Source organism: Miscanthus floridulus, chromosome 10 (genome assembly GCF_019320115.1).
Source record: "Miscanthus floridulus cultivar M001 chromosome 10, ASM1932011v1, whole genome shotgun sequence".
In the NCBI taxonomy this organism is placed as follows: Eukaryota; Viridiplantae; Streptophyta; class Magnoliopsida; order Poales; family Poaceae; genus Miscanthus; species Miscanthus floridulus.
This window is the reverse complement of record NC_089589.1, coordinates 4,987,811-5,004,395: the sequence shown is the minus strand read 5'-3', so window position 1 is coordinate 5,004,395 and position 16,585 is coordinate 4,987,811. Positions and strand designations below refer to the sequence as shown.

General features: G+C 45.6%; 2 protein-coding genes and 1 long non-coding RNA gene across 4 annotated transcripts; 1 reads left to right on the top strand and 2 right to left on the bottom strand.

Moving 5' to 3' along the window:
• Positions 1-10: 10 nt before the first annotated feature.
• On the bottom strand, positions 11-8,999 carry LOC136486121 (uncharacterized). 2 transcript variants are annotated; one of them, XM_066482905.1, is made up of 9 exons: positions 8,869-8,999; positions 8,592-8,736; positions 7,501-7,658; positions 7,008-7,092; positions 6,861-6,921; positions 5,247-6,622; positions 4,787-4,942; positions 1,670-2,274; positions 11-146 (listed from the first exon to the last, which is right to left on the bottom strand). In XM_066482905.1, exons 1-6 carry the CDS (start codon positions 8,979-8,981, stop codon positions 5,319-5,321), a joined length of 1,866 nt encoding a protein of 621 aa, XP_066339002.1. In that variant the 5' UTR covers positions 8,982-8,999; the 3' UTR covers positions 11-146; positions 1,670-2,274; positions 4,787-4,942; positions 5,247-5,318. The 2 variants fall into 2 exon arrangements, with proteins under 2 accessions (XP_066339002.1, XP_066339003.1); XM_066482906.1 differs by lacking the exons at positions 11-146; positions 1,670-2,274 and adding an exon at positions 4,570-4,603.
• Positions 9,000-9,512: 513 nt separating this feature from the next.
• On the bottom strand, positions 9,513-13,789 carry LOC136486123 (protein DETOXIFICATION 21-like). The gene is made up of 8 exons (XM_066482909.1): positions 13,259-13,789; positions 11,800-12,341; positions 11,592-11,678; positions 11,126-11,182; positions 10,800-11,038; positions 10,575-10,693; positions 10,400-10,486; positions 9,513-10,265 (listed from the first exon to the last, which is right to left on the bottom strand). Exons 1-8 carry the CDS (start codon positions 13,604-13,606, stop codon positions 10,185-10,187), a joined length of 1,560 nt encoding a protein of 519 aa, XP_066339006.1. The 5' UTR covers positions 13,607-13,789; the 3' UTR covers positions 9,513-10,184.
• Positions 12,229-13,091, top strand: LOC136486124 (uncharacterized). Its single transcript, XR_010766668.1, has 2 exons — positions 12,229-12,368; positions 12,528-13,091. It is a non-coding gene; the product is annotated as an uncharacterized lncRNA (long non-coding RNA).
• Positions 13,790-16,585: the final 2,796 nt, after the last annotated feature.

Genomic DNA, 16,585 nt, shown 5'->3' with positions numbered 1-16,585 from the left:
GTGCGGTTGCATGAAGCACAATACTGAAGAAAGCGCAGGGGTTGCATCTGCATGCCTGTAGATGGCACTGAACGAACACATATGCCAGTCTCAATGTGGTGACCGTGTGTTTCATCCTTACCTGTTTCTGCCGTCTGAGCAAGATTCTGAGACATTGAGGGTGTGGTGCTCATTGTGAGTGAGCGGTTTAAGCTTTCTAATGGAATAACATAGTAATGCTTTATTTATAATTTATTAGTTTGTGTGCTTCTCTCTACTTCTCTAGCTATGTCCTTCTTGTCAGGTTGCCTGTCTCACTGTTTTCAGTATAGGAAGTGAGAGAATGGTATGTCCGCGCAGTGCTAGTGAGTGCGTGTTTAGTTCGCGATTTTTGGGAATTTGGCTACTGTAGCACTTTCGTTTTTATTTGGCAATTAGTGTTCAATCATTGACTAATTAGGCTCAAAACGTTCGTCTCGCAATTTCTAACCAAACTGTGCAATAATTTTTTTTTTCGTCTACATTTAATGCTCCATGCACGTATCGCAAGATTCGATGTGATGGCTACTGTAGCACTTTTTGGGAAACTTTTTGGGAACTAAACAAGCACTGAATTAGTGATCCATAAGAGTCGGCAGGCACACTTTTTTTCCTTTTTAAGGGAAAGAGGACATGGTAGGTGCCATTTCTACAGGTTGATTGATGACGCTGACATGATGGGACACTAGTCTTCTTCTTGGTAAGCATGGTCATGTTAGCAATGCAGATGCAGTAATGCACACCATAGTAACAGTCAGTAACCAGTTAAACTGCTTTATTTTGCAACACTCAAGTACGATTTTGAAATGTTTGAAGATTAACTGAAGCATATGTCTGAAACTGCGTTAAAAAAAGCATATGTCTGAAACAGCATGATGATACGTATCGGTGGGAATGCAGAATGACACGTCTTGAAGCAAACAGTCCTAGTCGGCACAGGCATTTGGAGACCATTATAGCCTTGAGGTAGGTTGTATAGTTGAAGAGCTGTACTTTCTGGATCATCTCCCTTCATCAAATTTTCATGGGGATGGGGTGACAACTGACAGGATTTGCCTAAATGAACATTACTATGCCTGGGCCAACACACTGTAGTTGATGCGTTGTTTCTTGAAGAGAAGTTATTTGATTTTGTAACTTATGTTGGAAATGACTATTCATTCCAACTTTTGTTAGTTGGTATACTTATTATCAATCTGATAATTGAGAAACCGCAAGTTCTTTTCAATAGGGAGAGAAAGATACAATCTCGCTGTCAACACATAACATCATCATCGATGGCCCTTTTCAGATGTTACTTTACTCCACTGTTTTGATTTCGTTTTCCTTGTCTTTATCCTACAACAAAACGACGAGGCACTGAGGTCCCGATTCCTCGAGACCACCATTTTACTTACATATGTACTACATACAACGTTGATTGCCCATGTTCATGTCCTCCTATTCAGCATTCGCCAAAGCCAGGAATTGCAAACAAGTAAAGATTTATGATCCTAGAATTGTGGGTTGCAGTTGATTTGATTGTTTGTTCCAAGATCAATATTTTAAATTCAAGTTCACAAAATTTGGGTAATTTGTTATCACAAAAGGCGAAAATCTTAAACAATTTGTAAACGTTGGGTCAAAAACGTGCGGTTGAGATGAGACTCACCAGGTAACACTCCCGAGCTCCAGTGAACTCCCTTCCAGGCCGCAGGTCCCACAGATGGAGCAGACGGGATGGCGACCTGCGGCGGCGCCGGGGCCGGCCAATGTTAGCAACCTCGCCACGTATGCCGCTGTCACGTTCCTCCACCGCCAGGGGCAATCCCTCGTCTTGTAAGCCGCGGGCCCCGATGGCCAGCAGCAGCAGCCCTGGTGCATCGTGGTCGCCCTCCCCGGCGGCGCCTACGAGAGGCTGGACGGCGCGACGCTGTCGTTGGCGGAGCCCGAGTCCGACGCCATCGCCCCGGTGGCGACGAGCCCGGCAGTCAACGGCGTCGAGGAGACGCTGGAGGGCTGCGCTTGGCGAGGGAGGACGGCACGCCGGCTCCCCGTGGAGGGGATATCTTCATTCTCCGATCTTTTTTAAGGAAGCCGAACAGCTGTTCTTCCATGGCCTGTTTAACTTGTACATATAATACTGTCTGTGACTTATCTGATGGCAAATTGGCTTTTAGTGTTATCAAAGGTAATCTCTCATGTTTTTCTATCTCAACATCTGCAAGATTTTCAATTTCCGTGCGAAGTTAGACTGTTGCTTCATCAGTCATCACGCTCAAACATTATAACGATTATAGACAATCGAAAGGACACACGAGCATGCTTGGGTTGTAAGGTGATACCAGGAGAGTGTGTTATTTTTCAACATAAGCTTTTGGTGACGGATTTTTGTTTTTAGGTGCGTGCCCGTAGAGATAAACAAGCTAAGATTGAAAGAACAAAGTGGTGGAAATTGAAAGAGGAGACGTTAGAGGTATTCAGTGAAATGGTTATCAAAGAGGGCTCTTGGAAGAAAGAAGATGACATAAACAACATGTGGGAGAAGATGGCAACCAACATTCGGAAGGTGGTCTCAGAGGTGTGTGGAGTAACCAAAGGAAGTGGAGACGAGGCTAAAGATATTTGGTGGTAGAACGAGAAAGTCCAAAGAGCTATTAAGGAGAAGAAAGAATGTTATAGACGCTTGTACCATGACAGGAGTGTGGAGAGAAGTACAAGGTGGCAAAGAAGACTGCAAAGCGAGGTATAAGTATGGCAAAGGGTAGAGCGTACGAGGATCTTTACCAACATTTGAGTACGAAGGAAGGAGAGAAGAACATTTATAGGATGGCTAGGGTTCGTGAGAAAAAGACAAGGGACTTCAACCAAGTTAAATGCATTAAGGATGAAAGGGAGCATCTCTTGGTGAAGGAGGATGAGATCCGACATCGATGGCAAGGGTATTTTGACAAATTGTTCAACGATGAGAATACGGACACAACCTTTCAGTTGTAAGACTCTTTTGATGACACCAATAGACGCTTTGTGCGGAGAATCCAAGAATCTGAGGTCAGAGAGACGCTGAAAAGGATGAAAGGAGGTAAGGCGATGGGACCGGATGGTATCCCAATCGAGGTGTGGAGATGCCTCGGGGACATAGCTATAGTATGGCTAACCAAGCTGTTCAACCGTATTTTTTAATCGAACAAGATGCCTGATGAGTGGAGGAGAAGTATATTGGTACCGATCTACAAGAATAAAGGAGATATTCAAAGTTGTACTAATTACCGGGGAATTAAGTTGATAAGACATACTATGAAGCTATGGGAGAGAGTTATCGAGCATCGCTTGAGAGCAATAATGCGGGTCTCTATGAACCAATTTGGTTTCATGCCCGGAAGGTCAAGCATGGAAGCCATTTTCTTAAAAAGACAAGTCATGAAGCGGTATAGGGAGAAGAAGAATGACCTACACATGATTTTTATTGACTTAGAGAAGGCTTATGATAAAATACCAAGGAATGTTATGTGGTGAGCTTTGGACAAATATAAAGTCCCAACAAAGTACGTCGGGCTCATTAATGACATGTACAACAATGTTGTGACTAGAGGTTGAACAAGTGACGGAGACACGGATGATTTTCCGATTAGGATAGGACTACATCAAGGGTCAGCTTTGAGCCCTTATTTATTTGCCTTAGCGATGGATGAGGTCACAAGGAACATACAAGGGGACATCCCTTGGTGTATGATTTTCGCGGACGATGTAGTGCTAGTTGATGAAAGCCGGACAAGAGTGAATCAGAAACTTGAGTTATGGTGGAAGACTTTGGAGTCCAAAGGTTTTAGACTCAGTAGAACTAAAACTGAATATATGAGATGTGACTTCGACACTACTACTCGGGAGGAGGAAGATATTAATTTGGAAGGTCAAGTAGTGCCTAGGAATGATACATTTCGATATCTAAGATCAATACTACAGAAAAATGGGGATATTGATGAAGATGTTAGCCATAGAATCAAAACAGAGTGGATGAAGTGGCAGCAAGCATCTGGTGTTCTATGTGACAAAAGGGTACCACAGATGCTAAAAGGCAAGTTTTATAGGACGGGGATTAGACCTGCTATGTTGTATGGTACAGAATGTTGGCCTACGAAAAGACGACATGTTCAATAGATAAGTGTCGTGGAAATGCGTATGTTGCGTTGGATTTGCGGTCATACAAGAAGGGATCGAGTTCGGAACGATGATATACGTGATAGATTAGGGGTAGCACCAATTGAAGAAAAGCTTGTCCAACACCGGTTGAGATGGTTTGGGCATATCCAATGGAGACCTCCAGAGGCACCGGTGCGTAGTGGAATCCTAAGTCAGGATAGTAACGTGATGAGAGGCAGAGAAAGACCGAAGTTGACTTGGGTAGAGGCAATAAAAGGAGACTTGAAAGGATGGAATATACCTAAAGACTTAGCCTTAAATATGAGTGCTTGGAAGATAGCTATTCACGTGCCTGAACCTTGATTGCTTCTGCTGGGTTTCAACTCTAGGCTACCCCAACTTGTTTGGGACTTAAAAGCTTTGTTGTTGAAGGCATACGATTATCACAAGCAGGTACATGCGCAATCTAGAAAAAACATAACATCAGAACAGCACACCAACTCTTGCTAAAATTTTTATAAAATAGTACAAGTCTCAACACTTTGAACTGGAAAATGAAGTCTTGAGCCAACATTTCAGCCAATGACAGCAATATATGACACGACACCAGCGATCAATTGGTTGGTGCTAATGAGGTTGGGATGCTAACCATTCCCTTCTCTGGATGGATAAGACCATGCCGATGAATTTGTACCAGCAACAGGTCCAAGCTCCTGCAGCAGCGCAATCGTTGCCAGTTTCTTCGCCCTGAATTACCCATGTAGCGAGCTCTCCTGACATTGAAACATCTGGTGCATATCTCCCCCTGCACCAAGAGAACCAATGAACTTTTCGAGTCGGTCATAAGCAAAATCAGGTTGGGAGGGATCTAGAGACAAAAGTGAGAGGCATTTTTCAAGCAGAGCAAAACTCAGGGCATCAATAGATTCATGTGAAGCTAATGTCCATTTCCGAGCCCCCGCTACGATAAATGTTGATTGACAGCAGTCACCAATTGAATGTTATCTTTATGTTTGGATTTCCCACTGACAAAACAATATTTTCTAGGTTTGCAGGGGTAATGGACATGAACTGTAAACATTCCAACAAAAACTTAAGAAAATGCTCACCTGCATATTTCACAAGGGAAAAGTGAAAAGGTAAGGGGGAAAAATGCATGAGTTATTCAGTTCCCTCTAATATTAGAAGTCCAGTGGCATTCCAAACATATCATTGATCTCTGCCATGACATCACGGGTGGTGATTGTGGGCTCAAATAGACCATCCTCAGCATCAAATTTGCAAGAATTCTTCTGATCGGCTTTGCTGGTAGGGTTATCTTTTAGGTCATCATCAGCTAATATGGAGAAACCAGAAGCTGGAGCTGTTTTTCTATCTGACAATGCATTGGCTTTCCGCTTTGTTCTGTCACCCTTGAAGTTCAGTGGTCTCCCAAACATATTATTTATATCATCCATAGCCTCCTTTAGATTGACAGTTGGATCGACTAACCCATGGTGGCATGCATTTTCCACCTTAGGCTCATCATCAATAGTGGATCCAACAAATCTATGAATGACAGTGTCTTCTCCAAGCCCAGAACTCACAGGATGAGAACCTTCATGATATCTTGTTCCTGTATCATCTCGAACTGGACAGAGCAAACTATTATTATCATTAGTAGGCTGCACAGTTCTAGAATTCATCTTCATACCGTCATCACTTTTCTCACATTGTTCTTCTTCATCATCTGGCAGTATTGCAAATCCTCCAACAAATGGCTTCTGGAAGTCACTTTCGCCTCGATTCTTAGATGAATCACATAATGGTCTTGGAGGAGACCTATTCTTCCTGTGGCATGTGGCATTCTGGACATTGCCATTAGCCTCATTTTCATCAACAAAGATTTCAAACGCGCTTGTTTCCTGATTCAACTTCACGTTTTCCTTATTAGAGTTCTTGTTTTGCCTCACATTTTGGTCGTTGCCATCAGGACTATCCTCATCAACAAAGATCGCAAACCCTCCTGTTTGCTGACTGAATTTCGGATGGTCTTGCTTCATGCTGTTGTTGTGAAGCACATTTGGATTACCTTTAGGTTCATCTTCATCAACAAAGATACCAAATGCACTTGCCTGCTGATCATAATTTGGTTTCTTAGGTTTTGATCGTCTCTTGAGCATTGTCTCAGGTTCCACTGGCTCAAAAAACATGCTATTGATGGCATCCATAGCCTCCTTAGTGTTTATAGTTGGTTCAACTAAGCCATGATGGCAGGCATCTTCAGTTTCTGACTTCCCAACCAATGCAGAGCCTACAAACCGTACAACTACAGTATCATCACTATTACAACGGGGCAAATTCTTTTTAGCTCCTGAGTTGCCTCTGCATAGTATACCCACTTTAGCAGGCCCTAATGGAGGATAACAACCTACTGAGGGATTGGAACTGCTTCTTGACTTTTGCATTGTATTGGATTTCAGTTCTTTACAGTTTCTGCTTTCACCTGCAACATATTTGAAAGTAAGTACGGTAACAAACAGATCAACATCTATATTATACTTCAATTAAATTAGAAAATGTGTTGAGAAAAGAAAGGTTTGAGATAAGGAACCACAAGAAGGATTTTGTTTCTTCATTTTGTGGAAGATTGAATAATAAGCTTTTAATAGAGAGAAAAGTGACAAAGACAATATATGGTTACACCAGGAAATGATTTGTACACCCTTTTTTCACAGGCCTACCTTCAACTTGGTTCATCAGTGTAGCACTTGACTCAGCTTTCCTAGGCATTCTTTCCTGCAGCTAAAGTGCACAAATAAAAAAGGAGGTCAACAAACCCAACACTGACCATGATATAAACTGTTGTAATAGATAATTGAGTAGTATACTTTATCTTTCCTCCTCTTGTATGATTCTATGCGAAGAAGAAACTGTTCATGTGCCTTTTGCAACTCTCCAATAGGCTCTGCAAGGCTATTAATCGCTTGAGTAAGTAACCAGCTTTACTCTTAAAGGCACTATGTACTGAGATCTATTTTTTAACATGGAGCATTAGCAATCCTTCTGCCTTAATTTTTTCTCAATTGTTAGGTGTTGTATAACCATGTGCGACTGTTTCTTAATAGAGTCATTCAGGTTGGCCATGAGGCTACATAGTGTATCTCAGAAAAATGATAATATCCAGGGAAAGAGACTAAGTTGTTTTTTAAAATAATAACTACTAACTTATTCACTGTAGGTGGTGGGTCTGAGATATGCCTAGTTCCAGATGATGAAAGTACACGCAAGATTCAGCTAATGTGAGTTTTGCTCACACAATAACATAACAATTGTAGTAAAAGGAGGTGGTATCAAAAAACAAAATGAGGGTAAAAGTCTTACTTCTGGATTCCCAAACGATACATCTTCTCTGCGTCATTGATCCTCTTGTGCTTCTCATAATACAGAGCATAAGCCATATAAAATGAAGCTCTCTTGAGGCCTATTCCATTCCGCTCCATCTTCTTGAGCAATGGTTTCGCATCCGTCACATAGTCCATCTGCATGGTTAATAAATTAAACCCAGTAAGACAATGTCTTATAACATGGGGTTCAAAGCCAAATGGAGCACGGTATATATGGTTGAGCCATTTCCTCAAGAGCACGTGTCTTGTTCCACTGGCACTATGGCACAATCTATGCCTTGTTTAGTTGGCGAAATTTTTGGCGAAATGGTACTGTAGCACTTTCGTTGTTATTTGACAATTAGTGTTCAATCATAGTCTAATTAGGCTTAAAAGATTCGTCTCGTGAATTTTGTCTAAACTGTGTAATTAGTTTTATTTTTTATTTATATTTAATGCTTCATGCATGCGTCCAAAGATTCGATGTGACGGAAAATCTTGAAAAATTTTACAAAATTTTGGGAACTAAACACTACCCTAGTCTAGAGGAAAAGTTGCAGTGAGCCTATTGCGGTATTGCCGAGAGTTTTCATGACAGCATTCCCGGCGTGATAATGGCGCAATATACACAGTGTGGAAACGAAAAGCTGTGCTGTGCTGTGCTGTGGAATCCGTACATCAGACAGAAATAAATGTCCACTGAGCCAGTGCAGAAGCAGGGCCTAATTCAAGTTTTTTCACTCTCTCTCTCCATCACATCAATTTTTAGTCGTTTGCATGGAGCATTAAATGTAGGTAAAAAAAATAACTAATTGCACAGTTTGGTTGGAAATCACGAGATGAATCTTTTGAGCCTAGTTGGTCCACGATTGGACAATATTTGTCAAATAAGACGAAAGTGCTATTATTTATCGGGTTGAAAATATTTGCAATCTAAACGTGGCCCAGGAGGCAACTCTGAACCGCCCCCAACATGTCAACTGAACCAGTGCAGATTCAGGCCACTCCGAAAAGTGAAAGCCCCCAAAGCCCTGAACCGATGACGCTGCCACAATGAACATTGAAGCGCATGGGGAGAGGAACATTGACCAGCTGGATCCAGACGCGGAGGTATCGCGGGTCGTCGCGGTAGCGCGCGTCGCCCTGGAACTCCTGGGCGCACTTCTGCAGGAACCTGGGCAGCTTCTCCCGCAGCGTGGCCGGCGGCAGCGCCCGCTCCATCTTCCGCATCCCCCTAGAAAGCAAATCAACGGCGGAGGAGAAGGGGATCGTCAGTCGATCCGTCATCGGCGCGCAAAACACAGGGACGGAGCTTCAGGGAGACGAGAGGGAGGGAGGGAGGGGGCGGCGGGCGGCGGCGCCGTACCGGAGCCACGGGCGGAGGGGGTCGGACCCGGAGTAGGAGCGGATGTCGTCCACCACCGACGAGAGGAGCTCCTTCTCCTTCTCCTGCTCCTGCTCCGCGGCGGCGGCGGCCATGGCACCGCTCCGATTGGTGGACTCGATCGAGCGGCGGATGTTGCCTGGCTCTGGCTGTGCCGCCGCCTCCCCCTCCCCAATTCAAATGGATGGAGCCTCCGTCTCTCCCCAGTCTCCACGGCCCACGGGCAACGGACATGGGAATGGGCGGGGCCCACCGGTCAGACCCTTCACGGCTGGCCCAGCACGGCTTGCCTCTCTGGCGTGCGGGCCCTACCTGTCATTCACCCAGCGCTGGAGCGTCAGTTTCAGGAGATCGACGATCCGCTGAGCCCTAGACGGACACCGGCGGCCAAACCTCGATCTGCAGCCCGGCCGCGGGTGGAATCGAGGAGGGGAGAGCAGAGGCGGCGCTCCGGCGAAGCGGATGCCGGCCTGTAGGCCACGCCACCATGACGGTTGACGGGAGCCGCCCCGGCCCCGCCCATCATTCACCTACAGAGTCCAATTCACCTCGGTTCGTCCTCCCCGGCTCCCCCTCTCATGTCCTCCGACCCCGCATTCGATTTTGCTTGCTCATTCTGCCTCGTGTTGAATCGCGCACTTGCTAGTTCCCCAAACTACGCAGGAAACCGATCCGGTTTCGCTCGAAAACATCACTCGAGTTCCCAGATTGCAAAAGCACAGTAGCCGTAACAATTAGGATTTCAATCAACAAGATACTACTAGAATAGTAGAATTAGATAAACAAGACAGAGAGACCTCAACAGGACACACACCACCACGCACCACATGCCCAGATGATTATTTGTGTGTGCAACACACCCCTCAGATGATTATTTATTTGTATGCAACACATGCCCAGATGATTATTTGTATGCAAACGTATTGAATCAAATCTGTTACAAATTACTACATCCCCAACACACCACAACCGCTGCTCTGATGACGATGGCATTACCATACTGCCCAAAACCTAAGCCAAACTCTGCACTAACCCAACAGAGGCTGCGAGCAAATCCGCCATGCCGCTGCCAAACAATAGTGTCTGTTCTGCTGCTGCTGACAACCACTTCCGCTGCTCGGCCTGGGATTGAGGAGCGATTCTGGATAGGCTACCTACCTAAGAGCTCCCTCATTTCGTTCTTGTGAGACGGTGAATGGAAAATTAGAGATACGTGTTTCTGCCCAAAGGGTCTCGGATGCCGAGCAGATACTTTAACGGCCTGCAGAGATGGAGCTGGGGCTGGTCTGAGGGGCGGTTTAAGAGTTTCCCCTCAACCCCTGAAGTCTTCTGTTCTCTTCCATGTACCATCTCTTCAGTCTCTCTTGGGCAACCGCCACCTGCAGATAAGGGGTTAATTGTTAAAGGTGATTCAACATGTTGTGTACTACCTTTTAGCTATTGTTTGAAGGCTGCATATAACATTGTTAGTTAGTTAGTTGCAATACTGAGGAAACAGTGAGTCGAGGTAAACCTGTTTATCCCAGTCGGTCTTTAATGTTATGAACAGAAGCACAATAGTTTGGACTAGTGTTCCGAGCAGCATGCCAATCCAAATGCCCTACGATGAACAACCAAGGAGAGTAAGGATTTAAAGCCAACATTTTTCTAGAGTTCCACAATGGTAAACACCAAACTCTGTATATCACCTTCACTTGAAATCCCACCACATAGCCCAGGACTGCTCCAAGAGGGATGCCAATCAGGTAATACGAAGTGACGTTGACATAGGCGACTACGCTTTGCCAGCCTGCGCCGACAGCAACGCCTATAGATTTGATGACGACAATGGTCATTTTAGTGCCAATAAAACAAGGTGGTGGTAGCACATTGTAGCGACCTCTATCATTCAGTAGGTCTTAGGAGAAGGATACCTGATAGCACTGGCTGAACACTGTTCAACAATATGGAGAAGGCTAGCAGAGGTGAAAGGTCGGCAACTGCCTCAGCTACCGCTTGACTATCAGTAAATATGTAGGCAAGGCCTCCACGGAAGAGAAGGAAGAGCACAAACAACACAAATCCGATCAAGAAAGAGGTGATGACCACATTGTAAATGGCAAACTTTGCCCTTCTTGCACTTCCAGCTCCAAGCTCATTTGCCACTCGCACTCTGAAGATATATTGCATTCATATCAAAACCATTGAAAGTAGATATTATATTACTGAATAAAAAAATGGTAAAGATAAAGTTATTTACCCTGTTGCAGCCAAAAACCCGAAAGAAATCATCATCTCCCAACCGTTGATGTTGAGGCTGCACATTTCACAAATAGTTATCACACTGTTTAGGGCCTGTTGGATCCACACTGGGTTTCAACTTGCAAAAACCTTTGGCCTGTGGATTTTAAAATCTGGAGCAAAAGCTGGTCCCGTTCGGATCAGCTAGAGCTTTCAACAGGCACAAGCTGATCAAAGCTAGAGAGAGCCAACTTATAGATGGTAAAGACTATAGAACAAAAGTTGAATTGTTTGGATCCCAAACTGAATTATGGAAGCTATATTCCAAGATCTGGTGAGATGATTCTAAGATCTAGTGAGACGAGATCCAAACAGGATGGGAGTAGCATGGCAGCCAATTATGAGTGGGAGGACAAAAAGTGTACTGAAGAAGTGTGAATAGCAAGCTACTAATTAGTGAAGTGTAGAGTAATGCATATTATTACCATATTGAAAGGGCGTCGAGTGCAACCTCTGCATCCTTCATGTACCCTGTGAGCAGCACCAATATGGTGTTGTACCACAATTCCAAACTGTAAAGGCAAAAGTAGAGCAACGAATTTGTGTTACAGGTGTATCAAAACCTTGATAAGATCGATAAAAAAGCTATATATGATACTGTTAGTATCCCTGAAAAATGTACATGCTGCTTACCAGAGCATGACACCAGAAGATAGCGAGAGCTTGATGATGGCACCGAGGTCAGCAAACGCAGCCGAGGAGAACCCGGTCCACGTGTGAGGGCAGCCACCGAAGAAGACAAAGGCAAGCTGGCCGAACACGGGGATCCACATGGCGATGACCATGGATCCCATGACCCCCGCCAGGCCGAGCTGGAACTTGACGGTCATGAGCCATGACAGGAGGAGGTGGAGGCCGAGGTTGAGCAATGCCAGGTAGGTGATGATGACGTTCTTGCTCTGCGCCTGCAGGTACATCTGGAGCGTGAAGGACCAGACGTAGGAGAACATGACCGGGATGTACCAGAGCGAGATGGTCCCGGCCACCGCGGCGATGTCCGGGTCCTGGCCCAGCGCGACGAGCAGCGGCGCCGTGAAGAGGTAGATCGGGAGCATGACGATGGCGCAGGCGAAGAGGATGATCCAGGACCGCTGCAGGTAGATGCCCAGCATGTGGTACTGCTTCGCGCCGTAGGACTGCCCGCACAGCGTCTCCAGCGCACTCGCCATCCCCAGCTGCAATGTGGTTAGTTCATTACATCGGTAAGATCCATGAAAATGCTCTGTCGATTAATTAAGCTTCTAGTCTAGAGTGGTAATTGTATTTGGTTGGCATATACAGATAGATATCCTGTTGAGGTCATGCTGTTTTCACTCAGCTGTTGATGTATAATGTTTTCACATGTTTTTTCCCCTTGTTAGCAATGATGCCAGGGTGATGCGCTGCACACCGCACACCAGAGGAGATTGTTCATCTTGGGTACGTAGGAAAAGGAAGTAGTGTTTGAAGCGGCAAGAAAGGAAGTCACAGTCAGGTCACGCAAGTAAAAGCCATTGGAGACGAAACGTCGTCCATGCCTGTTCCACCATGACTTTGGTGAGATGGACCATGACTTGGCAACCACCGATGACGATGACGACGACGACGGGTACGTACCCGATTCAGTCAACCCCTCGCCAGTTTCTTCAGCGACGCCGCCGAGGGAAGAACGGATCGATTCAGCGTACGTCTCTCTACTGCATTGCACGTGCAAAAAGAAAGAAATTCCTCATTTGGGCGACATACATGTCCCCAGGAACAGATGCAGCAATGTTTGTTCCGCTTCCTTTATTCCCAGCATGGTTAGTTGGTGCCAAACTCGTCGCAGAGTATTAATAATAATAAAAGTCGTTGTTTAATTTTCTCCCTCCTATATTTATACATTTGCCCCTAGAAAAATGGCATACACATACATGTGTATGAAATCAGATGAGAATTTAATTATATATGTATGTTGATGCACGCTGAGATTGTTTTAGCAGGAGATGAAATCAGATTTGCAGATCTAGCTAGCTTGTGGTGTGGCGGTGGCGCTGCTACTACTACTGCTAACTGGATGGTCGGATGGATTGGAAGGTGAGCAAGAAGAACGGTGTAATATATAATTAGTTACCAGGATGCCGTTGCTGAAGCGCATGAGGACGGTGGAGACGAGCGCGTAGGCGGCGAGCTCGGTGGCGCCGATGTGGCCGATGAAGGCCTGGCTGATGACGGTGACGCCGAAGGAGGCGAAGCGCGCGCAGATGGAGGGACCCGCCACCACCCACAGCCGCTTGTTCTCCTCCCACGCGCGCCGCCGCAGCGGCTGCGCCGACCACTCCACCTCCTCCCGCCGCTGCTCCGCCTCGTCCCCCTTGCCGACCACGACGCCTCCTCCTGTTTCGTTGTGGTGGTGCTCCGCCGCCGCCCGTGGCTCCAGCAGAGGCACCTTCGCCTCAGCACCGCTACTTTGCTCCTCCATACCGTACCGTCGACTCGCCGCCGGGGCCTGCGTGCACGAGCTTTAGGCGGAGGAGGAGGAGAGATAATGCTGTGACACGGGCGCGTGCGACAAGCTCTAATAAGCTCTGAGAAGAAGATTAGCCGTGATGATGAGCCGAGCGTTGGTTATTATTATATACTCCTGCACTGCAGTTTAAGCAAGGACCAAGGAGAGGTAGGTGTGGTGTCTGGTGTGGCATGCGCGCGTTGTTCTTGTTCATTGACGCCCGGCCGGCAAGGACGAGAGTGCCCTCGTTGGCGTGGCGGCAGCTGCGTTGGGACGGACGGGTACGACGGGCACATGTTCGTGTCTCGTGTGGTAGGTACTACACAACTGCACTCGTCGCGCAACATGCATGGCTCCACAACCATCACCCCATCCTGTGGCCTCCACGACCGAATTTTTTATATTTTAGCTTTTTTTTTTTAAGTTTATCATAAATAGACCTCTGACGGAAAGAATTCAGAAAATAGATCCTTAGCTCGACGCTATTGGTGCTGGCGTCGAGCTCCTGAGTACTATAGATGACATGACAGCGAGCTCGGCGCCAGAAGCTCGGCGCCAGAGTGACTGGCGCCGAGCTCACTGCCATTTAACCCCGGGCAACCTTCCTGCCCGAGCGTTCTTTCTCTTCTTTCTCCTCCCTCTCAGGTTTTTTCTCTCCCCACTTCACCCTACCTCACGAATCGGCATATTGTACCTTGGAAACTTTGATTTGATCCGTAGATCTTCGAGAGTCAGGTATCCTCGCTCCCCTCCTAGTTTTTTTTTTCGCATCGATTCGATATGTATTAGTCGGATTTTTAACGTAATAATCGTCATCACTTAGGGTTTTATTGTATCCATCAATATATGTATTATACAACCGTAGGATGATGCCAAGGCGTGGAAAAGCTAGCAAACCTAGGCGCATGTAGTTATGTTATGGGTTCATTGTTGTGCATCAAATGAGAGACCCTAGTTTATGGTTTAATGTTAACCGCTTTGGGTTCTTAGAACGAAATTGGTTGTACTATAGTTATGGTTCTCATTGATATTTATTTGTGATGTTTTGATTTATGTTTGTTAAATTACATCCGTTTTGTTAGATGCAAGAAATGTTTAGGGAGGAGTTTTGACGAAAACGGGGTCGTCCTCGAGAATTATACCCTAACGCATCGAGCAAAGATGCCCTCGTCCCTCCTGACCTCCCTGTTCTTAACTGTGATTGTGGTTTCCCGGCCCATGTTTTTCAATCGAAACATCCAGACACAGCGGGGCGTTGCTTCTACACATGTAGTCGTTTTAATGTAAGAAATTATTTCCACTATCCTTTTTATTTATTTGTGTAAGTATGCTATTAATATTATGTTGGAATCTCGTTGTGTAGGACCATGAGAGGTGATTTTTCTTTCAGTGGATCGACGGTGCAGACAAGTTTGATCCTAGGTACCTCCTTTTCGATGATTGGTTTAGAGGGAGGCATCCACGTGAGCACTTCAAGCGGTGGGTTTCACCCCCCTAACCCTCTGCCAATGATGGCTAAGGAGAAGCACCTAGCCGTAGTTAGATGACTCGAGGAACCTCCTCTGTGCGATTGTGGAGATCGAGCTGTGATAAACCCTGAGAATATGTTAGAGTTTGTGTGTCCAAACAAGCATAAAGTAAGTGCAAAGTGTACGTGTTGAAATGTTGAGCTATATGTGTTCATGTACTAATATCCTTTTATTTAGGTGTTTTCAATGGCGAAGTGTCGTTTCAAGGAGTGGTTGTATGGTCCTAAGAACCAACGACTGAAAGAACTGCGAAAGGTTAAGGAAAAGAAGAAAGAAATAGTGATTTACAAAGCACCTCCTGTCATGTGCGAATGTGGTGTTAAATCTAACTATGGCCTAGTCCCTTCGGAGCTTGGAATAGGTTATTATTGCGGCCATATGGTTGAGTATGATGAGGTTGGTTATTTTTTTGGTAAACATAAAATCGTATTTTATTTCTTTTGCTAAGACATATATGATTGAATTTGACGTTTGAACAGAGCACTAGGAAATACAGGTGGGAATGTTATGATGGTCAAGCTAAGTTCTTGGATGAACTGAAGAAGAGGCAAGTAATTGCACGGAAGAGAGGATATGCACCTGACTACGTCAACCTATTCGTTAAACATCATAAAGAAAAGATACGTGAGTTTGCTAGACAGCGCGGTATATGTAATCCGAACGATGTTGGGCTTAACAAATAGGGATTGGAGAGGTGGATGACGTTAGAGGAGGAGAGAGCAAGGAATGAGGCAAGGGAGGAGACAAGAGTACAGATGTAGGTCTTGAACGAGCATGTTGTTGCATTATGTGGCAGTGAGTGTTTGAAAGCATTTTTTCATTGCATGATTTTAAATGAAATATAATCGCGTTGCTAACTGATTGTATTTTATATATGAAGAGATTGGTTGCAGCAAGGAACATGCCGCGGAGCTGGCTCATGCAAGGTATGAGGAGAAGAAGTTAGATGAGCATAGATCTCGAGTTGGTCGCACCATTCAATCACCGATTGTGTTGTCTGATGAGGGGAATGAGGATGAGGACGACACTAGCAGACTGAATGAGCTCATTGCTCTAGCAGAGGTGGGCTTGCAGGCATAGGAGGCTGAGGACGATACTGACAGACTGAGCGAGCTCATCGCTCTAGCAGAGGCGGGGTTGCAGGCGGAGCAGGCAGAGGAAGACACTGGTAGACTGAGCGAGCTCATCGGTCTAGCAGAGGCGGGCTTACAGGCGAAGGAGGATGACGACGTGTTCTTCACTCAGGCCGCAGCGGCCGCAGATGAAGTAGAGGCCGCTTACTACAGATGATAGGCATGTCAGAGAAACGCAGGTGAGCCTAGCCACAGCGATAAGGTTGTAGTAGAGGACTGGTACTCGGATGATGAGTTGCTTACTCAGTACGTTTTAGACTGAGGATTTATAAGTGCATTTGCCCCTATGT